General features: G+C 47.0%; 1 protein-coding gene across 5 annotated transcripts in view; it reads right to left on the bottom strand.

Annotated features, from left to right (window-relative positions):
* Positions 1-27,404, bottom strand: part of MLLT10 (MLLT10 histone lysine methyltransferase DOT1L cofactor) — a 116,077-nt gene that overhangs the window by 77,285 nt on the left and 11,388 nt on the right. For 4 of the 5 annotated variants that reach the window (XM_055147189.1, XM_055147188.1, XM_055147186.1 and 1 more), the window contains exons 4-5: positions 8,613-8,667; positions 3,955-4,064 (exon numbers count right to left, since the gene is read on the bottom strand). In XM_055147189.1, the coding sequence (XP_055003164.1) occupies positions 3,955-4,064; positions 8,613-8,667 (165 nt within the window). Of the gene's footprint in view, positions 1-3,954; positions 4,065-8,612; positions 8,668-23,672; positions 23,850-27,404 lie in introns of those variants that run through there. The other variant, XM_055147190.1, reaches the window with a different exon arrangement.

Raw genomic sequence — 27,404 nt, forward strand, 5'->3', positions numbered from 1 at the left:
CCATACCCAGTTTTGGCCATCAGAAAATCAAACAATTCTCTGAGATTATTATATTTTATTTAAGTAATATTGTGGATTTAAAATTTGATGTTTGTCCCGGCTGCCAGAAGTCACGCCCTCGTCCCACCCTCGGCGCCATCTTGCCACATTCAACAGAGAAGCGGCCAGGCATTCTGGTGAGCAACGCGGCCCGGAAAATGCTCCGGACCCGAATTGGGGCCACCAACACTGGGGAGCCGGACGGAGGAGGTGCAGCCAGCACACCTTCTCCAGATGGAGCCCTGGCAACACTGAGCAGCAACTAACACGGCTCCGGGATTCAGGACTGGGACACATCCGAGCCACGCAGCCGCTAATGCGGCCGCGCGACCTTTTCTAAAACCTGAAAACATATAATCTTTTAATGGAAAACTAAGTATCAAATGCTTCCTTAGTAGGGCTATCTTGTTTGGGGGTATAACTCCCACAAAAATAGTGAGTTTTGTGTTGAAATATGGAAGGTAATCAAGGTAAAGAGAAAATGAAGTGAAATTCATCAGTTATACAATTGGGGGTGGGGGGCGGGGGTTAGGGGTATACTGGGGATTTTGGTGGTGGAATATGGGCACTGGTGAAGGGATAGTGTTTGAATACTGTATAACTGAGACATAAACCTGAGAACTTTGTAACTTTCCACATGGTGATAAAATAAAAAATAAAAAATAAAAAATTTTAAAAATAATAATAATAAAAAATAAAATAAAATAAAATTTGATGTTACGCCTACTCCAGATGGAATCCCAGCAACCAAGAGCTTCCACAAGCAAGGCCCAGGTGTGTGGGTTCCAGGAGTAAATCTCCGTGCAGCAAGGTGGCAGAGGCCCGGCTCCCCGCCACCCAGACTGGCTGTCACCCCGAAAATGTGCCTCTGGGTGCCATCTTAGTGCACCAACAGCCCTGGACCAGAGATGCCCAATTGAATCCCAAAATGGATTAGTGTCCTCAGAAATGTCTCTGGAGGGGCTGGAGCAATAGCACAGTGGGTAGGGCGTTTGCCTTGCACGTGGCCGACCCGGGTTCAATTTCCCAGCATCCCATATGGTCCCCCGAGCACTGCCAGGAGTGATTCCTGAGTGCATGAGCCAGGAGTAACCCCTGTGCATTGCCGGGTGTGACCCAAAAAGAAAAAAATGTCTCTGGGACCCAACCATCTACAATCTAGGGTTCCATAAGCGCAAGGCCAAAGCACTTCATTATTCAAAACGAGCAAGAGACAATAAATGATGTAGCATCTGCCCCTGGCAGGCAGGCTTGAATGGTGGTGGGAAAATTCGAGCAAAACATAATGCCCAAAAGTACAGAGGGAGTGTTGGGGACATTGTCTGCTATGGAGGCAGGGTGAGGACTGGGATTGGGGAGTGGGGGGTACTGGAGGGGGATACTGGGGACGTTGGTGGTAGAAAGCATGCACTGGTGTAAAGATGAGTGTTCGATCATTGTATGCCTGAATCTCGAACATGAAAGCTTTGTAACTGTATCTCATGGTGATTCAATTTTAAAAACAGTAATGTGAGGGGCTGGAGCGATAGCACAGCGGGTAGGGCGTTTGCCTTGCACGCGGCCGACCCGGGTTCTAATCCCAGCATCCCATATGGTCCCCTGAGCACCGCCAGGGGTAATTCCTGAGTGAAGAGCCAGGAATAACCCCTGTGCATCGTCGGGTGTGACCCAAAAACCAAAAAAAAAAAAAAAAAAAAACAGTAATGTGAAGTTCATGCCCAATTCAATCAGCTTAATCAATGGCTGAATAAATAGCAGTGCTCCCACATTCAAAAAATAAAAAAATGAGTTAGAGGAGCCAGTCCATGGCAAAGTGTCTTTTCTGGCAAGCCTAAGACCTGCTGTGTTCCCTCATCTCTCATACGCAAAAAATAACTTTTTAAAGGACTGATGCAACTTGGCACTAAAGGGAAGACTGCATGAAATGAGTTTATCATGTGCGTGGAGAGAAGTGGGAGAACAGAAGGGACCAAGCATAGACTACTATGCCGTGATCTGAGTCCACTCAAAAAGATAAATAAATGATGCTGGGGAAAGAGGACGGTGAGGAAGGGCGTTTCTTCTCAAGCAGCTGACCCGGTTAGAACGCTGGCTTCAGATATAGTACCCCAAGCACTAAAAGGAGTGACCCCTGAGCACACATGCAGGGTAAGACCTGAGCAGAAGGGCTGGAGTGATTAGCACAGCGGGTAGGGCGTTTGCCTTGCACACAGCTGACCCGGGTTCGATTCCCAGCATCCCATATCGTCCCCTGAGCACCGCTAGGAGTAATTCCTGAGAGCATGAGCCAAGAGTAACCCTTGTGCATCACCGGGTGTGACCCAAAAAGCAAAAAAAAAAAAAAGACCTGGGCACAGCTAGGTGTGCACCTCCAATCAAAACCAAAACCAAATTTTCCCCTAGTACCTGAGAATGCATGAGCAGAGATGAATGAATACAAAGAGATAAGGTGTAGTTTGTAAAAAATACAATAGTAGATGAGAACTACTGTGAACACTAGTGTTCAATATATAAAGGACAGAAAAAAATAGACGTTAAGGTGTATATACTCTGCATCTATACATACATAAATTTGCCACTAACACACTGACAGAACCCATAATAGAACTTCATATATTTATTTCTAAATACCACCCTCACTTAAAAGGCATCAAGCATCTTCAGAGAAATTATTCCAGGCCAAAATTATACCAGCTAAGCCTAAAAAATACTCGTGTGTCAGAAGCACTGAATGAGTGAGACATGTCAAAGGCACTGAAGGAAAGCTCAGACATGAAGAGCAGAGGGGAGGGCGGTCGCCTCGCATGGGGCCCACCCAGGTTTGTTTGTTTGTTTGTTTGTTTTTGCTTTCTGGGTCACACCTGGTGATGCACAGGGGTTACTCCTGGTTCTGCACTCAGGAATCACCCCTGGCGATGCTCAGGGGACCATATGGGATGCTGGGAATCGAACCCGGGTCAGCTGCGTGCAAGGCAAATGCCCTACCCGCTGTGCTATTCCTCCAGCCCCCCACCCAGGTTTGAACATGGCACCCACATGGCCTCATTCCCTAAGCTAGGAGTAACCCCTGAGTACTGTCAGGTGTGGCCCAAAAAGAAAAACAACAAAAAGGGACTCTCACTCATTGCTTGCGGAGACACAGTAAAGGCACTAAGAAACTGCCTGGCATGCAACCATTTATAAGTTTAAATTTACTTCAAAATTGAAACTCAACGAGTGTTTTTAATGAATAAACCTTGAGGGGCTCCAAGAGAGAGCTCAAGGAGCAGAGGGCCAGGCAGAAGGCCACAGGTTCTCCGTTGGCGCCGCCTGGGTGTAGCTAGGTCCTGCTGGGCTGAGCAATGCCACCAGAAGCTCCTGACCCCGAGTCGGGACACCCCACCTTCCTAGGAAAGCACAGCACACTCAGAAAGACAAGCAATCACAAGTAGCGCCTCGAAACCCCACAACACTGTGTATGGTGCATGGGCAGGGGACAGAGCTTAAACCAGGGAAAGGAAATACCCAGGGCCACACCCAGTGAAGCTGAGGAGACCATGCGGTGCCAAGGACTGAGCCAGGTTGGGCATCTGCCCTATGTTAGCTTATTATCTGTCAGTCCCTTCAGAATTATTTTTGTTCTGGGGCCACACCCAGTGGTGCTCAGGGCTCCTAGCTCTGTGCTCCGGGACCCCTCCTGACTGTGCTGGGACCGAGGAGAATGGGATATTGGACTGAGGTCAGCTGCATGCATGGAAATCCTGTACTGTTGCTCAAACCCCTCTAGAATTCTTAATAGACACCTAAAATGAAAGTTACAAAAAATGTATTCACACTTCCCAGTTCTAAAACACACACACACACACACACACACACACACACATACACACATGAAAATGAATATTCTAAGAGTAAGGAAAAAAATAGGCACCTTACCTTATTATAGCGATCATGTGGAACAGACTGTAAAACAATTGGCTCCATTGTAGAAACATTGGCAAACTGTACCTCTGGAATATACAGGGCACAAACCACATGAGCCCAACCTGAAAATAAAAATAAAATAATTTTCCCATTTATAATGATATATTAAAATAATTATTAAAGTCAAATCTTTTTTTTTTTTTGCTTTGGGGCCATACCAGATGTTTAGGGCTTACTCCTGATTCTGTATTCAGGGATCACTTCCGGTGGTGCTCAGGGGACCATATGGGAAGCTGGAGACTGAACAGGGGTCAGCAAAGGTAAGCAACCTACCTATTACACATTTTCTCCGGCCCAAGTGTAGGGATTTCTCTAGAAAATAGTCCAGTGGGTAGGGCATTTGCCTTGCCATGAGGCTGGCCTGGGTAGATCCTCAGCATTCCACACGGTCCCCTGATCCCTGCCAGGAGCAACCCCTGAGTATTGCAAGGTACGCCCCTCCCCCCACAAAAAAAATCCAATGTAAATGCACTTTAAATATACTAACAATTCTCATTACTAATTACTTAAAAGTCAAGAACTCTTCATTTTAAGTCACTTCATTTACTATGGAGTAACAGTAACCCCCTTCTCCCCCTCAAAAAAAAAAAAAGAAAAAAACCTTTTCTAATTCAGGTGCTGGCATTGACATTTCAATGAAAGTAGAATCAAAACTACTTTCAAAGGGACCAGAAAAATAGTACAGTCCAGGAGCTGGAGTGATAGCACAGCAGGTAGGGCGTTTGCCTTGCACGCAGCCGACCCGGGTTCGATCCCCAGCATCCCATATGGTCCCCCAAGCACCGCCAGGAGTAATTCCTGAGTGCAAAGCCAGGAGTAACCCCTGAGCATTGCTGGGTGTGACCCCCCTCCCCCCAAAAAAAGCAAAAAAAAATATATATATATATATATATTTTCTGGGGGGGAAATATTTTCAACTGTATATTACTGAGGGCTGGAGTGATAGCACAGTGGTTGGGCGTTCGCCTTTCACGTGGCCGACCTGAGTTTGATTCCTCCGCCCCTCTCGGAGAGCCCAGCAAGCTACCAAGTATCGAGCCCGAGCGGCAGAGCCTGGCAAGCTACCCATGTGTATAGGATATGCCAAAAACAGTAACAATAAGTCTCTCAATGAGATATGTTACTGGTGCCCGCTTGAACAAATTGATGAGCAACGGAATGACAGTGACATATTACTGTTAATATTAATACTTATTATATTAATTTTTACTGTTTTGATATTTCAATTAAAACTTAAAATTTCTAGGAAAATACAAGTCAAAACAACACTGAGATATCATCTATTACAACAGACTGGCACTCATAAAAAGAATAACCACCACCATTCTCAGAATGTGAGAAAAAAAGGTACCCTCATGGGGCTGGAAAGAGCACTGTGGGTAGGGTGTTTTGCCCTACAGGTGACTGACTCAGGTTTAATCTCTGAGCACAGCTAGGAGTAATTCCTAAGTGCACAGCCAGGAGTAACCCTTGAGCAGCAGCAAGTGTGTGTGGCCTAAAAAACAGAAACAGAATGAGACACAGCTATTCCACTCTTGGGAATATTCTCAAAAACCCTTAAAGCACAATACAGGGGCTGGAGCGATAGCACAGCGGGTAGGGCATTTGCCTTGCACTCGGCCGACCCGGGTTTGATTCCCAGCATCCCATATGGTCCCCTGAGCACTGCCAGGGGTGGTTCCTGAGTGCAGAGCCAGGAGTAACCCCTGTGCATCACTGGGTGTGACCCAAAAAACCAAAAATAAATAAATAAAGCACAATATCTGCACTATGTTCGCTGCACTATTCACAATAGTCACAATCTGGAAATAACCCATGTTCAAGAATAGATGCTTGGATAAAGAGGCTATGGAACATATACTCAATGGAATATTACTCAGCCATAAGAAAGATGAAGTCATGCAATTTGCTACTACGTGGATAGATCTGGAAAGTATTCTGAACGAAATCATTCAGAGGGAGAGGGACAGACCTGGAACAGACTCAGAACAACCTCTCACCTATGGGGAACATCAGGAAACTTTGCATGGGGAGTACCAAATGCCACAGTAATAGAAACAAAGCAGGGGCTGGAGCAATAGCACGCGGGTAGGGCGTTTGCCTTGCACGCGACCGACCCGGGTTCGATTCCCAGCATCCCATACGGTCCCCTGAGCACCGCCAGGGGTAATTCCTGAGTGCAGAGCCAGGAGTAACCCCTGTGCATTGCCAGGTGTGACCCAAAAAGGGAAAAAAAAAATAGAAACAAAGCAGGAGAACTGGTAAGCTTGCCAAGGGGCCACTAGGGCGATGGGGAGGGGAAGTGCCTGCCACAGGCTGAGGAGAAGGGAGTGGGGGGAGTAGGGGCACTGCTGGGGACAGTGGACACTGGTGATAGGATAGCGGTTGTAACAAAGTAGGCCTGAAACCCAATCAAAGAGTATCTTTGTAACTTTGTAATTAATTTAAAAAAAAACTTACAATTTCTAGGTTGTCCAAGAGGTTAGGCCTGTGTGCTACCTCACTGTAGGTGGTTCTAACAGGCAGAACCCTGGTTCGAATCCCAGGTACCACATACAGACCCTGAGCATGGCCACGGGTAACTCCTGAGCACAAAATCTAGCACTGCTGGGTATGTCCCCAACTCCTCAAAGAAATTAATAAAAATTAAGCAGTACTGGGCCTCCCCAGTACTGCTCAGTGATCCCAGGGTCCACCACTCCCAGGGTCACTCACTGGTCAGCTGAGTCTGTACTCAGATCCAGGGGCCCAGTCCTTCTCAGACCCAGCTGGACTTCGAGACCTGCATGGCTCCAGCTGGTGGAGGCGTGCAGTCACTGCGTCCTCCAAGCTATCCTCCAGTCTGGCTTACAGCATACCGTAGTGATTTTCGATCCTGGCACCACCATATGCACTCAGCACCATCCACAAGCATCACAGTTCCTTTTGTAAATAGGGGGCTGAGGGCAGAGTGATAGTACAGTGGGGAGGGCATTTGCCTTGCACTCAGACGACCCAGGTTCGATGCCAGGCATCCCATATGGTCCCCCGAGCAACACCAGGCATAATTCCTGAGTGCAGAGCCAAGAGTAACCCCTGAGCATCGCCGGGTGTGACCCAAAAAGAAAAAAAAAACTGGGGGGAAGGGAAGCTTCCAAAATTGAACTTCAAACTGCCAGCCACCAAAATTGCCCCAGATCTACAGATCTTATACCGCGCAGCTGCATGAGGCTATGCAACATGCCAAAATTACATAATAATTTCATATCAGCCCACAGGATCACAGGAAATCTGATGAGAAAGTTGCACTGAAGCCCACCACGCTCAACGAGCCTGAACAATCACACAGAAGGCGACCACCAAGCAGCACAGCAGATCCTCACACAGTGACGTTAGTAACACCAGAGTGAGACAGGACAATCATCGCAAATTGCCTACTGTGGATCTCAAGTTTGCTAATTCCACTCGCCTGTGCTGTAACACACAACATGAACTAAGTCTGTGTGACCTGTAAAGGGGCAGGCTGGGCAGCAGGAGGGAAACTGGGAACACTGGTGGCGGGGAAGGGAATACTGGAAGCAGGACTGGAGTGGGAACACTTAAGGCCTGGAACAACTGTATTCTGAACAACTTGATAAATCATGGTGTCATAATCAAATTTTTTATTTAAATAATTAAATTTTTAAAAAGGGAGGTGAGGGTTATGACCCTTGGTGAGCACCACAACCAAAAAATGTGTGAGCATTATGGCCTCAAAGACCCAGTCAGCACCAACCAAGTACATGAGCACCACAAATGCTGTGTGACCCCCAGGAAGCACAACTATGTGCGTGAGCAACAGAGCTGTACGAGACCCCCCAGTCATGGCAACATCAGAACAGGGGGAAAGGAGAAAATATTACCAAATATGGAGGAGGAGGGGGGGAAGAGGGGGGAGCAGAGGGGGGGGAGAAGGAATGTTAAACACAGACCTGAAATGCAGTCAGCATGACAGACAGCTCAAAGGGCCGAGTGGACGCTTGGTGCAGGAAGCCTGCAGTCAATCCAGCACCTCAGCCGCTCCAGTTCCCCAAACAACATCAGAACAACCCCCAAGCAGAGAGCCTAAAGTGGCCCTTGAGAACCTCCAAGAATGTCCCTTGCCAACCACCTCCCCCAAAAAAAGGCGTTAAAAAAAAATTTAATACCTAAGCTTGACCACAAAGCTTCTGATATAGTAAGAACTCATAAATGACATCAACACTGCTAAAAATACTCGTGACCTAGGAGCCTCGCCGTCCCGAGTGCCAGGTCACCACCCAAGACCTCCCCTCAGCCTTTCCCACCCACAGGGAAACCTGCCTCTCTGGTGCCAGAGTGACAGTACTGCGGGGAGGGCGTCTGCCTCACACACGACCAACTCGGGCTTGATCTGCACAGCACACGTGGTCCCCTTAGCCTAGCAGAAGCGACCCTGGGCACAGAGCCTGGAGTAGCCCTGAGCACTCCGAGAGTGGCCCCAAAACAAAACCCTATGTCTTTGCCCCCAAAAAATTACATGAATGGTAAATACTATCTTGATATAATATTTGCTTCCAGATATTTTCAAATATTTACCTATTTGAGTAGAAAAAATTAGTCTCTGGACTTACCCCCATTATCTGTTCTTTTTAGAGCTCCATCCTTATGAGGACACAATTCACATCTCTGTATTAAAAAAAGAAAACAGATTTTTCTGATTACCAGAGTATCACATCCTTCCCATGAATTCAAATCTAAAATACATAAGAGCTTCATTTGTACAGCTGCCAGCAAGAATATTTCAGAATATTTCTCACAAAATAACAGTTCTTACTGTGATCATCCTCAGAATGCAGGTAACTTTTTCTTTTTTTTTTTTCCCCTTTTTGGGTCACACCTGGCGATGCACAGGGGTTACTCCTGGCTCTGCACTCAGGAATTACTCCTGGCGGTGCTCAGGGGACCATATGAGATGCTGGGAATCGAACCCGGGTCGGTCACATGCAAGGTAAACGCCCTACCCGCTGTGCTATCGCTCCAGCCCCGCAGGTAACTTTCTTTTCTTTTTTTTTTTTCATAATTTATTGATTTTGTAATTAGTGAGTCACAGTGAGGGTACAGTTACAGATTCACACATTTTCGTGCTTGTTTTACCCCCCATGCAATGTTCGAGAGCCCATCCCTTCACCAGTGTCCATTCTCCACCACCTATGAACCCAGTATCCCTCCCACCCCCCCACCCCACTCCGCCTCTGTGGCAGAGCATTCCAATTTGTTCTCTCTCTCTCCTTTTGGGTGTTGTGGTTTGCAATAGGGGTATTGAGTGGCCATCATGTACAGTCTCTAGTCTACTTTCAGCGTGCATCTCCCTCCCCGCTCGGGGTTTCCAATCACATATTACTTGGTGTTCCCTTCTCTATCTGGGATGATTTCCCCCCAGCGTGTGAGGCCAGCTTCCAAGCCATGGACACAACCTCCTGGTATTATAAACTACTATTCTTGGGTATTAGTCTCCTACTCTCCGCAGGTAACTTTCAAAGTATATTTTTACAGTGCAATGATTTGTTAATTTTACATTAATTAAAAATTGTTCTCTCAGTACAGAACGTGGGCACATACTCCCTTTATACATTGTCTAAGATCAGCTAGATGACTAGCAGTTAAGTTGGGTCAACTTTCTCCTAACATACAAAGCCAAAGTTAAGAATTTGAAATGTCGGGGCGCTGAAGCGATAGCACAGCGGGGAGGGCGTTTGCCTTGCACTCAGCCGACCTGGGTTTGAATCCCAGCATCCCATATGGTCCCCTGAGCACCGCTAGGGGTGGTTCCTGAGTGCAGAGCCAGGAGTAATCCCTGTGCACCGCCAGGTATGACCCAAAAGCAAAAAAAAAAAAAAATTTGAAATGTCGGGGCTGGAGCAATAGCACAACGGGTAGGGAGTTTGCCTTGCACGCGGCCGACCCAGGTTCGATTCCCAGCATCCCATATGGTTCCCCAGCACTGCCAGGAGTAATTCCTGAGTGCAGAGCCAGGAGTAACCCCTGTGCACTGCTGAGTATGACCCAAAAAGCAAAAAAAAAAAAAAAAAAAAAGAATTTGAAACGTCGGGGCTGGAGTGATAGCACAGCGGGTAGGGCGTTTGCCTTGCACGCGGCCAACCCGGGTTCGAATCCCAGCATCCCATATGGTCCCCTGAGCACCGCCAGGGGTAATTCCTGAGTGCAGAGCCAGGAGTAACCCCTGTGCATCGCCAGGTGTGACCCAAAAAGCAAAAAAAAAAAAAAAAAAAAAGAATTTGAAATGTCTGTTCATATATAAAGGAATAATCTCACAGATGGTGGCTTCTCATAGGGAAAAAGAAAATCTGCTCTACTTATCTGTCTGTTCTTCACATTAACTTATAGTGGACTCAAAAGTTGCTGTAGATCCCCCTCCAAATCAATCAATCTTCTCTCTCTCTCTCTCTCTCTCTCTCTCTCTCTCTCTCTCTCTCTCTCAAAATCAGAAATAAACAGGGGCTAGAGAAATAGCACAGAGGGTAGGGTGTTTGCCTTGCACACAGCTGACTCGGGTTCGATTCCCAGTATCCCATATGGTCCCCCAAGCACCAGCAGGGGGGGAATTTCTGAGTGCAGAGCCAGGAGTAACCCCTGTGTATTGCCGGGTGTGACCCCAAAAAGCCAAAAAAAAAAAATCAGAAATAGACTATACTATCATTTCTCTTCATTTCTTATGAGAGTGTGAATATAAAAACAGAGAATAATGTTTCATTAGCATCATCTTTACATGTGTGTGTTCCTATGTCGTGAGTATTTTTTATGCCTTACATTTTTCCCTAGGGAGGCTTTCTAAGATATAAAGGGTAAATAAAGGTAGAAAATTAAGATAATATAGAGAATAAGCACACAAAACAGAAGTCATAAGGTCCTTCACCATCTCTAGGCTGTAAAGTGTGGCCTTCTGGGGACGGGGTCGTGCGGGTGCCCTCCCTTCCAGATGGGCCCAGCAGTCGCCACGCCTGACCTCCTTCACCTGTGAACGGCCCAGACCCACCACTCCTGCAACACCTCCTCTAAATTTCACGGTACTACCCGGCCAGGAGGCCCACAGCAAATCTGACTGGAAAGTTGGGTGGAAGCTCAATGAGCAAAAGTAATCAACACAGAAGGCTCAACCAGCCCCAGTCAGCCCAGGTGCTTGGAGAGCAGGCTTCGGGGAGAGGGTGACTAGAGCCATTGGAAGGTCACACGTGCCGAGACTGGTGTTTGAACACTGAACGCCTGAAATACTACAAACAACTTTGTAAATCACAGTGCATAAATTTTTTTTTAATCCTTAATTTCTAGGAGTTGGAGAAACAGTACAGGGTTGGTTAAGGCCTTGCACGCAGCTGGTATTCAACTGCTGAAACCACGTAATGGTCCTCTGAGCACCGCCAAGGGTGACTCCTGAGCACAGAGCCAGGAATGATCCAGGAGCACTACTGAGGTGACTCAAAAACAAATTTTGAAAGATCCTGTATTTCTTGTCTTCCAGTATTTCACTTTTCTGAATTTCCTCTTATCCCTTTGGCAGCAACTTTCTGATCATCTTAACAAATCTCCGAATGTGGTGGTTTAAGTCCTCCAGCTCAAGTGTCAGATGCATTTTCATTTCCTGTTAAACACTAGACAAGCTCATTCATCTTACTACACCTAAAGCACTAGGTATGCCAGTAACTTAACAAATTTGTTTCTTTTTTGTCATACCCTGTGATGCTTAGGGCTGCTCTAGCAATGCTCAAGGAACCGCCCAGGAATGAGGATCAAACTTCTGCTCCCTTCGGCAGAGCATGCACCGCTAGCCTCTGAGGCTGGCTCCCAGACTTCCCTCTTACCTAGAGCTGACCACAAATAAAACTTCTCTGATAAGCCAATCAGAGAGAAATATATGTATATACATACATACATACATATATATATGCACCAAAGTTCACAAGGCTCAACCTTTAACATGTTAGTGATCTTATAAAGGTCTTATTGGCCCCTGCCAAAATAGAACAATCTTCTCATTCTTTCCTCTATAGATACTTTCTGGAGCATTTTCAGCGGTTTTTCATAACGAACAATACAAAATACATTCTTTCGGTTCTGCTTTGGGACAGGGATTGAGGTTTGGGATGGAAGCATCCCAAATATGGTGGTGGGAAGGTGTCATGGTGGTGGAATCGATGTTTAAAATTAAATGTAATCAAGTATTGTGAACTATCTCATAAAAATTTTTTAATTTAATTCTGATAAATAAGCAATTTAATTATTTTATTTATTTATTTATTTAGCTTTTTGGGTCATGCCCAGTAATGCTCAGGGGTTACTCTTGGTGGTGTTCCGGAGACCATACAGGATGCCAGGGATCAAACCTGGGTGGGCCTCATGCACCGCGAATGCCCTACCCACTGTACTACCACTCCAGCCTCTCTGTCAAAAATTTGACACATAACTATCATGACCTCCAGATATAATTTACTGACTCCTTAACCTTACACCTTACTGCTTAACCTCAATTTAGCAATCATACGTTTTGGCATTTCTTCCCCAAAATATAGGTGAAAATACAGTATTTGAGTATTAACATACTGATATGAACTAGAGCTATAGCACAGCGGGTAGGGCATTTGCCTTACACACAGCCAACCCAGGTTTAATTCCTCCGTCCCTCTCCGAGAGACCGGCAAGCTACCTAGAGTATCCCGCCCGCACAGCAGAGCCTGGCAAGCTGCCCGAGGCGTATTCGATATGCCAAAAACAGTAACAAGTCTCACAATGGAGACATTACTGGTGCCCGCTCGAGTAAATCAATGAACAACGGGACTACAGTGCTACAGTGCAGTGCTACCAATCTGAAATTACTTCTCTCCATGTCTTACTATTTAGCATATTTCAAGTCAATATCGCTTCTGTGACGTCCTAAACATTCACTCATAACTGATCTCCACCAAACTACAGAATTCATTTCAAAAACACATATCAATGGCCTGGAAACTTGCTCTGGAAGATTTTCTCCTGTATCTCCTGCACACACCTCTGACTACCTGAGAGGAACCTGCAGTGTCTGGCGCCCTGAAAAATACCAAGGGGTAACCCCATCACCAAGCATCAGTTAGTCATGCCCACACCAAGATGAGCAGCACTGCGAGTACCACTGGAGGCCCAATTAAAAAAATGCCAGTCAATAATGTATCACTGCCCTATAATACAGCCCTCCTATCATTTTCCTGCATGACTGACTCTATTTTTATTTCTACAACCTTCTCTTTTTAACATCTCACTTCCTGCTGGGAAATACTGCCTTTTTTCCCCCAGCTCTATAAATACTCCAAAGCTCATTCCTGACTTTAACTATGTAGTTTTTACTCTACTGGAAAACTATCCTTCATAACTCACAGAGGGATAAATCATGCTTCAGATCTTTTTTGGGTTTTTTGGTGGGGGAGGTGTTGGGCCACACCTGCAATACTCAGGGGTTCCTCCTGGCTCTGAGCTCAAAAATTACTCCTGGCTGTGCTTTAAGGATCATTTAGGCTGCTTGGGATAGAAATTGCCTTCGACCTGGGTTTTATCCCTGGCATCCTACACGGTCTCTGAGCATCACCAGGAGTAATTCCTAAGAGCAGAGTCAGGAGTAACCCCTGAGCATTGTTGGGTGTGACCCCCGCCACCCCCCCCCCGCAAAAAAAAAAAAAAAAGCACCCTTCCCAAGCACTATCTCTCAGGCCCCATTCAGATCTTAACTTAGTCATTTCAATACCCAAGGGTGACCTGTTACTACCCAAAAAAGTTAACCAATAGACTCTTGATGACACTAAGTCTTACAGAAAACAGTGATTCGCAACCAGTTTTGTGTTTAGGACTCACAGCACATAGCACAGCAGGTTACCTATGAAAGTGAAAGTGAGCCCTCCCAGTCATCCTCCTCGTCCTCAAGCTGAGTGGGCAGCAGAGGAGGCAGAGGAGGAGGGAAAGGAAGGGGAAGGGAGGCAAGCCCCTCGGAGTGATGCTAGAGAGACGGGAACTGCAGTCCACCTCTGTCACCGCTACGTCTCATTTCTGTAACAGTTTCTAGGATGTGCCAGCCTGCCTGCCATGACTGCGTCAGCCCCAGTGCCCCAGTACAGAGGGTCTGTGCTGTCCTGAGCAGTCCGAACCCTCAGTCATGTCAACGTTAGCCAGAAGTCAGGCCCGGCCTGCTGCATCTCCCTCACTTCCTCCTCACCGGGCACTGGGCTCAAACGAACGAACGAACGAACGAACACACACACACACACACTATGTCGTCTTCTCTTCATGCCTCAGAGGAGGTCCGACATGTGGAAATGGTCCCGGCACAGCTCAATACAAGGGGTGCCGGAAGGACAGTACAGTGGGTAGGACGCATGTCTTGCATGCCCCAGCTCTGGTTTGGCACTGCATATGTTTGCCCAGCACTGCTGGGGGTCCCAGGAATACCACTGAGCACCACCCCTCAGCCAAAAAGGGGGAAAGAAAAAAAATTAGAACAAAACAGAAAACAAAGTCAAAGCTGAACTCTGGAAAGATCAACTGACAGGATAAACTTTAGCTAACTGATAAACAGTCACACACAAGTCACCAGTATCAAGTAGAAGTGGACCTATCACTAGAAGGCACACGTACGGCCGGAGCAGTATAGCGGGAAGGGTGCTCACCCCCATGCAGTCCACCTAGGTTTGATCCCTGGCACCCAAATGGTCCCCTGAGTGCAGACCCAGGAATAACTCCTGAGTTTACCAGGTGTGGCCCAAAAAGCAAATCACAACAAATTCGTGAGTGTGTGTACACGGGCCAAAACAGAGAGAGCTCAAAGAGCTGGTGTCCTTGCTTGTGCATGTCAGGAGGGGGTCAAGGTTCAATCCCCAGCACAGTCTCCCAAGCAACACAGCTACTTGCCCTGAGCACCACCAAATGTGGTACCAAAAAAAAAAAATTCAGCTTGCTAAAATTTCGGGCTGAAGACTTGATTCCTGTCTCGTGTGTAGGAGACTGGGATGAGCCTGTCCCTGAGGCTGCCAGGGGCAGCTCTGCGACCCGGAGCTCAGGAGCCCCAGACACTCCCCAGTGCGGCCCCCAAATCATCCTCCCCCTAAAACAAAGTGAAGTTAAATTTTAACTTAGTATATGTAAAATGATCTTTAAAAAGTAAAGACTAAACAGCTTAGCAGGGCAGGGAAATGACTCAGGGGGTTGGAACACAGGTTCTGCGAGTCAGCACAGTCTCGACCCAGGTTCAAAGCCCAACACCCAGGCAGGCACTACCAGTGAGCAGCCCTGCCCCAGAACCATCAGGCACAGCTCCAAAAAGATCACAGGCTGTGTGTAAAGTCACAAATAATCAAAAGCCTGGTAATGATATTTAAGCACAAACAGATTGGGGCTGGAGCAATAGCACAGCGGGTAGGGCACTGGCTTTGCACTCGGCCAACCCAGGTTCAAATCCCAGCATCCCATATGGTCCCCTGACCACCGCCAGGAGTGATTCCTGAGTGCAGAGCCAGGAGTAACCCCTGTGCATTGCTGGGTGTGACCCAAAAGGCAAAAAAAAAAAAAAAAAAAAAAAAAAAGCACAAACAGATTAGCAGAACAGAGCTAAGATTATTAAAGGAGTCCAAAATACAGACCACTTATTCTGTCATCTGATGTTTTACCAAAAAAATCCAAGAAGGAAAGGCAGGTTACTCTGAAAACTCTTGTCAAACAGTGATACAGAAACAATTTTCCAGGGATCAGATCGATAGTACAGCAAGCAGGGCACTTGCCTTGCACATGGCTGGTTCAGTTCAATCCCTGGCATCCCACTTAGTCCCAAAGACCGCCAGAGGTGATCCCTGATCACAGAGCCAGAAATTAAGTCCTGAGCACTGATGGGTATGACCCAAACCCACCCACCCATGTCTGGGAAGAAAACAGACATGAGGAAATAAAAATCCAAACTTAAATTTGAGATTCAACACATGTCTAAATTTGAATTATCAAAAACTAAAAAAGTTTTAGATGAAACAAAGGAAATTACTTTCATGACTTCAGGGTTAGGCAAAGTGTCTTACATCACAGAAAACAATAACTATAACTATAAAAGAAAAATCTGATAAATTAGACCATCAGACTAGAGTATTTCTGCTCTTCAAATGAGTCAAGAATAGGAAACCACAGCTTGGAGCTACTGTAAAACATGTAGCAAGAGGCTGGCACCCAGAACACCTAAGGGTCTTCTATAGTTCAAACTAAATAAACAAAGAAGAAAAAATGAGTAAGCAGGAAAAGGGGAAAGGCTTGAAGAAAATCCATAACAAACTCACAAGAGAAAACATAGGTCAGTCAGTGAGTAAATTAAAACATGCTCCAGATCACTACTATTACAGAGACACGTACGGAAGCCACAGTACCACCTTCGGTCAGACAGGCAAAGGGAGCAGTCAGGCTTATTCTTAATAGAATGTATGACAAAACGGCACAAGCTTAGGAAACAAACGATGGAAGACAGTGGCCCCTAGACAAATGACATGGCAACCCAGACGCCCGGCTTCCTGCCACCGAGCAGGCGGCCTGACGCTCCCCAGGCTGAGGAGATGGAGCTGGGAACCCGCGGACGGCAAGGCGGCTGGCGCTCACAGGAGACCAGCACTGAGCAGCGGCGGGAGAGGGCAAGAAAACGGAAGCCTCTACACAGGCTTGCCCCCACAGCAGCTGACTGAGCGACCGTCACTGGTCCCTGACAGAACCACCCAAGGCCGGCAGGAGAACCAGCAGATTTCCAAGTACACGGCACCCAGGACTCCTACCCATGCAAACAATTCCTATTCCCAAAAACGCAGAACTGAAGTCTATTAATTCATACGGCATAGAGTACTAACAATAATGCTATGGGAAGGAAAAATTAATTCTAAACAGAGCTATCAAATGTACTCAAAAATTCACAAATATTGGGGCTGGGGGGATAGTACAGTGGGCAAGGTGCTTGCTTTGCACACAGCTGACCCAGGTTCGAACCCCGGCATCCCATACGTTCTGAGCACTGCCAGGAGTCAAGAGGACAAGTCCGGCCACTCTGCCGTGGCCCACAGCAAGCAAGCACTGGCAGCGACGTGCTGCTGTGTGACAACAGAGCACCAGGTCTGACGCCACCCTAGCCAGCCAGCGCCCCAGCTACGAACAAGCCACGGTCGGACTCAGACCGGGGAAACAGATCAAAGAGCTCAGGCTCTGCATGAGGGAGGTTGGGACTCCACGCCAGCGCCACAAGGTCCCTCAAGCACCTCTGAGAACAACCCCAAAGCCCCAATATTGTCCTAAAACAAAATCTAAAACTTTAAATTAAAAGGATGGGCTAGCACCACAGCCAGGAACGTAACCCCCAGAAAGAATTCATTTGAGCAAAACGAGAGGAGTTCCAACCTCCAGCAAGGACCACAGCACACGTGTAGAAACATGGCGATTCTGCTTGCCCTGGAGTGCACCACAACCAAGCCCGCCAACAGTAACACCAGCAGAGGTGGCGGGTGAGACAAAAGCATCTGGCAAGTCCTCCAGGTGAAATGAAGCAATCCTTTCAAACGTCTCCATCCTAACTTTAAGTCAAGGAGGATAGTCTAGAACTCAGGTTCTGTGAACCACACACGGGGATAAGACAGGAGAAACCAGAACAGAGCCAGAGACAAAGGACAGCAGGGAAGGGGGCTGGAGCCATCGTATAGCGGGCAGGCATTTGCCTTGCATGCAGCTGACCCGGGTTCAATCCCCAGCAACCTACAGTCCCCTGAGCACCACCAGGAGTAATTTCTGAATGCAGAGCCAGCAGGAAGCACTGACACTGGGTGTGGGCCACAATTTTTTTTAATTTAAAATTTAAACTTAACAAACAGCAAGTAAGGTGCTAGCCCTACAGAGAGCAGACCCAGACTCAACTCCCAGCACCCCCTATGGTCTCCCAGATTCCTCCAGGAGTGATCCCCGAGTCCTCAGCCAGGCAGAGGGAAGCCCTGCGTGCTAAGGAATATGGCAACAAAAGACAGGTGAGGAAAGATAAAGCTCACATTGTGTTAGGACAACTGCAGTTTCTACTGGACCTTGAACACCATACTATAAACTTCAGTTCCTACTATATAACAAGAGGACTTTTTTTGTTGTTGATGGGGTAAGACAAAGGAGGAAAGTTATCGAGTCCTTTCCCACAAAATTTAAGTTTGTTAAACATGAAAAACAATTCTTTAGTTGAAAATACTGTTATCAGGAAAAAATAATTGAACTTCCAGTTCAGAAATGTTACATAAAATTAAGAAGTATCAGGGGCCAGAGCGATAGCACAGTGGGTAGGGCGTTTGCCTTGCACGTGGCCGACCCGGGTTCGATCCCCGGCATCCCATATGGTCCCCCAAGCACCACCAGGAGTAATTCCTGAGTGCAAAGCCAGGAGTAACCCCTGAGCATCACTGGGTGTGACCCAAAAAGCAAACAAAAAAAAAAAGAAGTATCAGATTTGCTGTGTAGGCACAACTTGAAATTGTGAATTGTACAGCTGTACTGAAATAGATAAGTAAAAAGAAGAAAGTCGTTGAAAATAAGTACATATGCTACTATGTTGGAGAAAAGAAAACAAGAGTCTATATAAGCACGTATAACCATAAATGGGAAAAGCGAATAAAACAAGTGACAATATTAGAAAGAAAAAAACCTGTGAACTCATCTACAAAAATTAGAAAAATTGGTCATGTTAAAATTAGATACGGGGGGGGGGGGCTGGAGCAATAGCACAGCAGGTAGGGTGTTTGCCTTGCACACGGTTGACCCGGGTTTGATTCCCAGCATCCCATATGGTCCCCTGAGCACCGCCAGGAATGATTCCTGAGTGCAGAGCCAGGAGTAACCCCTGTGCAACGCCAGGTGTGACCCAAAAAAGAAAAAAAAAAAAAAAAAGATACAGGGGCTGGAGTGATAGCACAGTGGGTAGGGCGTTTGCCTTGCATAGGGCCGACCTAGGTTCAATTCCCAGCATCGTCCACCAAGCACCGCCAGGAGTGATTCCTGTGTGCATGAGCCAGGAGTAACCCCTGTGCAACAGCAGGTATGACCCAAAAAGCAAAAAATAAAAAAAAAAAGAGAGTAACCCCTGTGCAACAGCGGGTATGACCCAAAAAGCAAAAAGAAAAAAAGATACAGGGCTGGAGTGTAGCACAGCAGGAAGGGTGTTTGCCTTGCACAGGGCCGACTCGGGTTTGATTCCCAGCATCCCACATAGTCCCCTGAGCACCTCCAGGAATAATTCTTAACTGCAGAGCCAGGAGTAATCCCTGTGCAATGCCAGGTGTGACCCAAAAAGCAAAAAAAAAAAAAAAAAAAAAAGATATAAAAGGGGCTGGATTGATAGCACAGCGGGTAGGGTGTTTGCCTTGCACGCAGCCGACCTGGGTTTGATTCCCAGCATCCCATATGGTCCCCTGAGCACTGCCAGGAGTTATACTGAGTGCAGAGCCAGGAGTAACCCCCATGAATCACAGGGTATGACCCAAAAAGAAAAAAAGAAAGATACACTGGGGCTGGAGCAATAGCACAGCGGGTAGGGCGTTTGCCTTGCACGCGACCAACCCGGATTTGATTCCCAGCATCCCATATGGTCCTCTGAGCACTGCCAGGAGTAATTCCTGAGTACAAAGTCAGGAGTAAACCCTGTGCATCAACAGGTGTGACCCAAAAAGTAAAAAAATAATAATAATAATAAAAAATATACGAAATTCAATGCCAGTGGTCAAACAATTAGAAGCAAAGATAAACAAATGGGATTACACCAAATTAAGGAGTTTCTGCACCAAAAAAAAAATGATTATCAGAATAAAAGACTCCCCTTAAGTGGGAAAAAGTATTTGCCCAACACTCCTGTGAAAAAGGGTGAACAGCCAAGATACATTAAAATAAAACACTGGGGGGCTGAGCGATAGTACAGCGGATAGGGCGTTTGCCTTACACGCAGCCGAACCGGGTTCGATTCCCAGCATCCCATATGGTTCCCCCGAGCACAGCCAGGAGTAATTCCTGCGTGCAAAGCCAGGAGCAACCCCTGTGCGTCTCCAGTGTGAGCCAGAAAAGCAAAAAAAAAAAAAAAAAAAAAAAAAGTAGAATAAAACACTGGGGCGAGAGTCACAGCACAGCAGGGTAAGGCCTTTTGCCTTACAAACTGCCCATCGGGTTCAGTCCTCACTACCCCAGATGGTCCCCTAAGCCTGCCAGGACTAATTCCTGAGTGCAGAGCCATGAGTCACCAAAAATCTATAAAAAAAAAAAAAATAAACTTTTAAAAATTAAAATTAAACAGCACTGGGGCCAGAGACAGTACAGCCAATAGGGCCCTCTTGTGCCTTGAGATCCCCAGCATCCCATACAGTCTCCCAAGCCTGCCATGGGTGATTCCAGCGTGCAAAAAAACCAGGAATAAATAACCCCTGAGTACCGCCATGTGTGGTCCAGAAGTACCAAAAACAGTGGGGATAAGAGATGAACAGAAGCTTCCTCAAAGCAGAAAAACATATGGGCCAACAAATACATAAAAAAAAATGCTTTGCATTACTGATCATCAGGAAAGTACAAATCAAAAGGAAAATGAGATAACACCTCAGACCAGAGTCTGGCCCACATAAAAGAACAAGAACAAGCAAGTGTGGGTGAGGATGTGTGGAAAAGAGACCCTCAATCACTGCTGAAGGAAACGCTGCCTGGTTCAACCCTTTTGGAAAACAATACAAAGACACTTCTCAAAATACTAAGAATTGAGCTTCCATATGACCCAGCTTATGATTGCACTTTAGTCGTCTACATTAAGGCTCCAGAAATACTCTTCAGTAAAAAACATTTGCACTCCTATGTTCATTGCAGCACTGTTCACAATAGTCACAACCTGGAAACAATCCAAGTGTCCGAGAACAGATGAGTGGATAAAGAACCCGTGGTATAGGGGCTGGAGCAATAGCACAGCGGGTAGGGCGTTTGCCTTGCACGCGGCCGACCCGGGTTCGATTCCCAACATCCCATATGGTCCCCTGAGCACCGCCAGGAGTGATTCCTGAGTGCAGAGCCAGGAGCAACCCCTGTGCATCGCCAGGTGTGACCCAAAAAGCAAAAAAAAAAAAAAAAAAGAACCCGTGGTATATATACATACCGAAATACAACGCAGGTACAAGATAAAAGCATACAAGCTGCCGCTATGTGGGTGAAGCTGGAGAGACCTGCAGGGAGTGCAGTCGGCAGAAGAGGGGCAGATTCAGAATGAGCTCTCTCGTGTGAGGCATCAAGAGGTAGGAAAGGAAATCACAAATGGGCCAAAGTGCGTCGGAGCAATAGTCCAGCAGATAGGGCCCTTGCCTGGGACACAGCCAACCTGGGTTTGCTCCATGGCACTACCTACAGTCCTCCCCAAGCCCTATCAAGAGTGATTCCTGGGGCTGGAGCGGTAGCACAGCGGGTAGGGCGTTTGCCTTGCACGCGGCCGACCCAGGTTCGATTCCCAGCATCCCAATATGGTCCCCTGAGCAATGCCAGGAGTAATTCCTGAATGCAGAGCCAGGAGCAAGCCCTGAGCACTGCTGGGTGTGGCCCAAAAGCAAATGGTCCAAAAGAACCAATCTGTGAACTCGTCTACAAAAGAGCTTACTATATTGGGGATAGGGTAGGCCAGAGAGGGCAACCTGGCACAACGGTGGTGCAAAGCTAACACTATTGGAGTGTGTGGGTGATGGAACACTGACACATGAAATCCAAACACAACAGTATTGTACGTTATAGTGATTATACTTTTTAAGAAAATGTTTAAAGGGGGCTGGAGTGATAGCACAGCGGGGCATTTGCCTTGCACGCGGCCGACCTGGGTTTAATTCCCAGCATCCTATATGGTCCCCTGAGCACCTCCAGGGGTGATTCCTGAGTGCAGAGCCAGGAGTGACCCCTGTGCATCATTGGGCGTGACCCAAAAAGCAAAAAAAAAAAAAAAAAAAGTTTAAATATAGAAGAGGGAGGCTAGAGAGATAGTACAGCAGGTAGAGTTTGCCTTGCACACAACTAATCTGGGTTCAATCTCTGGCACCATATATTGTCCAAGCCTGCCAGGAGTGAGCCATGAGCACAGACCCAGTAGAAAGCCCTAAGCACAGGTGTGGCCCAAACAAACAAATAAATATAGGGCCAGCGTGAGTGGACAGCAGGAACAGCACTAGCCTTGGATTCAGCAGGCCTCAGTCCAGACTCTAGCAACACATACGGTTCCCAAGCCCTGCCAAGAGGTCAATAGTGATTCCTGAGCAGAGCCAGGAGAAAGCCCTGAGCAATACCAGGTGTGGCCCCCAAAATCCTTTTTTTAAAACAGACAGTAAAGAAAAAAAAAGATAGTAGAAATGGGGCTGGAGCGACAGCACAGCAATTAGGCATTTGTCCTGCAGGTGGCTGACCCAGGTTGATTCCCAGCATCCCATATGGTCCCTCGAGCACCAGCCAGGAGTAACTCCTAAAGGCAGAGCCAGGAGTAATCCTGGAGCATCGCTGGGTGTGACCCAAAAAGGAAAAAAAAAAAAAGACAGGAGAAAGAGGGGTCAGAGTGATAGTACAGAAGGGAGGGTTATTTGCCTTGCAAGTGGTCAACCTGGGTTCAATCCACAGGGTCCCCCAGCACCACTAGGAGACCCCTGAGTGCAGAGCCAGAAGTCCTGAGCACAGCCAGGTCACCCTCACCAAAAGAAAGAATTTTCATTGCATGTTTTACACTTTTTTGAACAATGACTGTCAATATATCACCTTTCAAATATTTAATAATTTAATTTGTTGCAATAATCAAGACCAAGAAATTAGGCTTTAAATTGTGTCAGTGACTACAGAAATATAGAAATAAAAATCAGACACTTAAGGAGGGGCCAGAGTGACAGTCCGGGGGGAGGGCACTTCCCATGCATACAGCCCACCTCAGCGCCCCATATGGTCCCCCTGAGCCCTCCAGGAGGAATTCTTGCACGCAGAGCCAGGAGTAAGCCCTGAACACCTCCAGGTATGGTTCCAAAAAAAAACCAAAACAAAAAGAAGAAAAAAAAAGGACACCTAGGGATAGCTAAAGAGCACTACCAGGGAATTTGAAACAAGAATCTAAGGACTAGAAAACACTGTTTCTGAGTACATTGCTGAGAGATGCCGAGGAGCATCCACATGAAGGCAGAAACTCAGCTAGGATGACGGACTCAACAGGAAAGCAGGTAACTGAAATATTACAGGAAGCAGAAGGAAAAGTAATGTCAAACAGGAATAAAGCAATGAATGATTGTAGAGGTAAGAAAAAGTAGCTTCCCAGAAGTCAGGAGTGGCGAGAAAGACTGAGTGACCGCAGTTTTAAAGCTGCTGAGAGGGAGTTAAACAGAACGAAAACTGAAAAGAACATTTGGGAATTCAGCATTTGAAGTAAACAAAATCGAGGCTATTGACTTAGCAGCCAAATGTAATGATCTGGGGTGATCAGGAATTTGTGATATTTTTTATTCATAATTTATCTGCAATTTTTTCCAAAGGAGGCAGCCTATAATAAAGGACCTGTGTTATAACAATTAAAAAAAATAGCAAAAAGAACATCAAAAGCCAGCATGATGGACATCCCCCTGCATCAGGGAAACTGCTCTTACCCCTGACTCCAACTATGCAGTTCTAGTGAGGGCTGCCATTCACAGAACCCTCCCCACGCCAGCCACGGGAATGGTGAGTACATGATCCGAGACAGGCCAATCAGATTCCTTCCCAGGATTCTTCAAGAGAGCCCCTTCTTCTGGTAGAAAGGACTGAGAAGATGAGAGCCAAGAGCTGCCGGCAGTCATGGTTCCAGCCGCATGAAGTAGAGAGTCTGCAGTGTGAGAGAATGAAATCAACACGCACAGAAACAGAGATAAGAGGTGAAGTCTCAAACCCGCAGGAGGAGGAGGAGGAACCGGCCACGCTAATTACCAGATTAATGGAACTGATCTTACTCAAGACCAGACTTGGTTCTGGGCCACTTGACAGATCAAAAAGAAAAACAATGTATACATCCTAGAGCAGTCACTTCCATCTTTTCCGCTGCCTTTTAGCTCTTCATTCCCAGCACAGCATGACACCCCTCCCCTACCCATGCGGCTAGTGTGGCTGACCTGCCCCGGGCCTGGGGCCCGGACACCATGCAGTGTGGTCCCTATAAAGTTAAAAAATCAAAAAATGAGGGCCAGGGAGATGGTACAGATTGTAAGGCGTCTACCCTGCAATGCAGCTGGCCCAGGTTTGATCCCCTGCACCCCATATGGTCCCCTAAGTCCACCTAGATGTGATCTAAAGACCCCCCAAAAAAAGAAAAAAGAAATGAGACCAGATACACAGCTCCATATCTTTTAGTGCATGAGGCCCTGATTTTAATCCAAGCGGCCAGAAATACACAGAAGAGAAAAAATTTTAATTTATAGACTACCTGGTTTATTAATAAGATTCAGGGTCAGAGAGATAGTACAACAGGCAGAGCACCTGCCTTGCCTGCAGCTGACCCGAGTTTGATTCCCAACCCACCATATGGTCCCCTGAGTACTGCCGGGAGTGATCCCCCAGTGCAAAGCCAGGAGTAAGCCCCTGAGCACCACGGGGTGCGACCTTAAAAACAAGCAAAAAGGATTCTATGAAGAAGCAACTACAGGGTACACAAAGATTTAGCCTTAGAGAATACATGGAAAGTGAAAATAATAGTCCCAAGAAGAAAAGGGAATGAAAAACAAAATGCTGGGTCCAAAGAGACAGTCTATCAGGTAGGGCACTTGCCTTGCACGTGGCTAACATGGGTTCAATTCCTGGAACAAGTGATTCCTGAGAGCAGAGCCAGGGGTAACCATGGAGCGTAGGTGAGTATGCGTCCCCTCTCCCCCAGCCCCATCCCACCAAAAAAAAAAAAAGACAATAAAACAAAAAATTAGCTTCGGCACTAGTTCCGGATCAGGGGTACAAGGGTACGTGTCTTGCATGCACCAGGTCCTGAGGTCAATTCCTGGCACCACAAATTCCTCCCAGCACCAGCAGGTATGACCGTCACCAACGGGCCCCAGCAGCACCTCAAATCTGGAGGCTCTGGCCCCAGGGTCTCTATCACTGTCCACCCAGTTTGCCATTGGCATGGAGAATGGTTGCCAGACCCCTTAAGGACTGTTAGAGAGAGCCCCCCAAATTAACAAAAACAAAAAATAATTAATGAAATTAATACACAAATCATTGGTGTATTAATTAAGATCATTCCTCACTTCTGGCTGAGGAATGATCTAAGATTTGTTTTGCAAGTTCGGTTTTGCTTTAGGAGCCACACCCAGCAGTGCTCAGGAATTACTTCAGGAACAGTGTTGGCGGAGGGAGAGGGGGACACCATATGGTGAGCAGGCATCAAACCCAGACTGGGGGGGCTGAAGTGATAGCACAGCAGGTAGGGCATTTGCCTTGCACATGGCCAACCCGGGTTTGAATCCCAGCATCCCATATGGTATACCCTGAGCACCATCAGGAGTAATTCCTGAGTGCAGAGCCAGGAGTAACCTCTGTGCATCGCAGGGTGTGACAGAAAAATAAAAAAAAAACAGATAGGCCACGTGCAAGGTAAGCGCCCTACCTGCTGACTATCACTCAGACCTGAGCAAATAATAATAGGATTGTAAATGCTACTTCATGGAATCAATACTAATTAAACAAACACTGATAGACGTGGCCAGCCCGGGTTCGATCCCCAGCATCCCATACAGTCCTGAACTCTGCCAGGAGTGATTCCTGAGCAACAATCAGTGTGGCAAAAAAAAAAAAAAAAGTAATATATTGAAAAGCAACACCTAAAACTACCATGTTGGAGTAGCTGCTTACAAATTCCTTTTGGAAGTCTAGAGGGAATGGCTGTCGGGGTTGCTGGGGAGAAAGATGGATGGCTCGAAGTGAAGCAGTAAGATTAACTGTCTGCTAAGTGTGTGTGGGCTGGGGCTGGAATGATAGTACAATGGCTATGTGGCCGACCTGGGTTCAATCCCCAGCATCCCATATGGTCCCCCGAGCACCGCCTGGGGTAATTCCTGAGTGAAAAGCCAGGAGTAGCCCCTGAGCATTGCCGGGTGTGACCCAAAAAAGGAAAAAAAAAAAGTGTGTGGGCATGTGCAACATATGCTGTAAGAAGTAACATCTTTTGGTACTCACTTTGCTATGTGCATAAACTTATCCCTTTAAGAAAAAAGAACTACTTGGGGCTGGAGCAATAGCACAGCGGGGCTGGAGTGATAGTACAATGGCTAGGGCGTTTGCCTTGCACGCGGCCGACCTGGGTTCGATTCCCAGCATCCCATATGGTCCCTTGAGTACTGCCAGGGGTAATTCCTGAGTGCAGAGCCAGGAGTAGCCCCTGTGCATTGCCGGGTGTGACCCAAAAAGCAAAAGAAAAAAAAAAAAAAGAAAGAAAGAAACTACTCGACTAGTAGTCAAGAGAGAAGTGGGAGAAAGAACTGGGCAGCAGAACACCTGAATTCACACGGCAGTGAGGCCAGGAGCCAATCCCCAGCACTGCCGTATACGCCACAGTAAGCCTGACAGCACTGCCAGGGGCTGCCAGGATCAGGCGTGCATCTCTTGCGGGCAACCAGCAATTAAGTGGCCCACAACTAAGGTGCTTGGCAAGCACAGGTTCAAGCACTGCACCAGGGCAAGTCTTACAAGCCCCTGGCAACTGTGAACATTGCCAACAGATGTGCCCTGTCCAACAAGTCCTGGCCATAAGTGCCAAGAGCAGCAAAACAGGGGCTGGGGCAGACAGGGAATCGAAAAAGAGGAGGGGGGAAAAAAAAGAAAAAGAGAAAGGAGCGGGGCAAGGATGTGACGCAGCTGCAGAGCACAATGGCCGAGCCAGTGGGGGACAACAGACCTCCTCAGTCAGCCCCCAACAAGGCCCCGCCCTGGTCGTGCCATGAAGATCCCCGTACACATAGAGGACGCGGTCCAGAGCACCGCAACCAAGAGTGTTTGATGCCACGACCAAAGGAAGTAACGCTGGCAAGCACAGCGTCGGGGCCGGGCAAGCGCTACAACTACAACCGCGCACGCAAGCACCCCAACTCAAAGTGTATGTGGGGCACCCAACTGAGGATGTGATCCCCCCAAGCCACTGCAAAAACAAAAGGAAGAAAAAGGGGATGAGAGGATGGGAAGGAATTCAAGAAGGAAAACAATGAAGTGGCTGGGGAGATGACTAAAAAGGCCACACAATGTTCAGTAGAGGCCCCCAAATTCCATCCCTGGCACCATATGGTCCCCTGAGCCACAGCAGGAAAGGACCATGCCAGGATCATTACCAAGGAAAAATGATCCAAAGTAAAATAAATACCACA

This window comes from Sorex araneus, chromosome 9, assembly GCF_027595985.1.
Source record: "Sorex araneus isolate mSorAra2 chromosome 9, mSorAra2.pri, whole genome shotgun sequence".
Classification (NCBI taxonomy): Eukaryota; Metazoa; Chordata; class Mammalia; order Eulipotyphla; family Soricidae; genus Sorex; species Sorex araneus.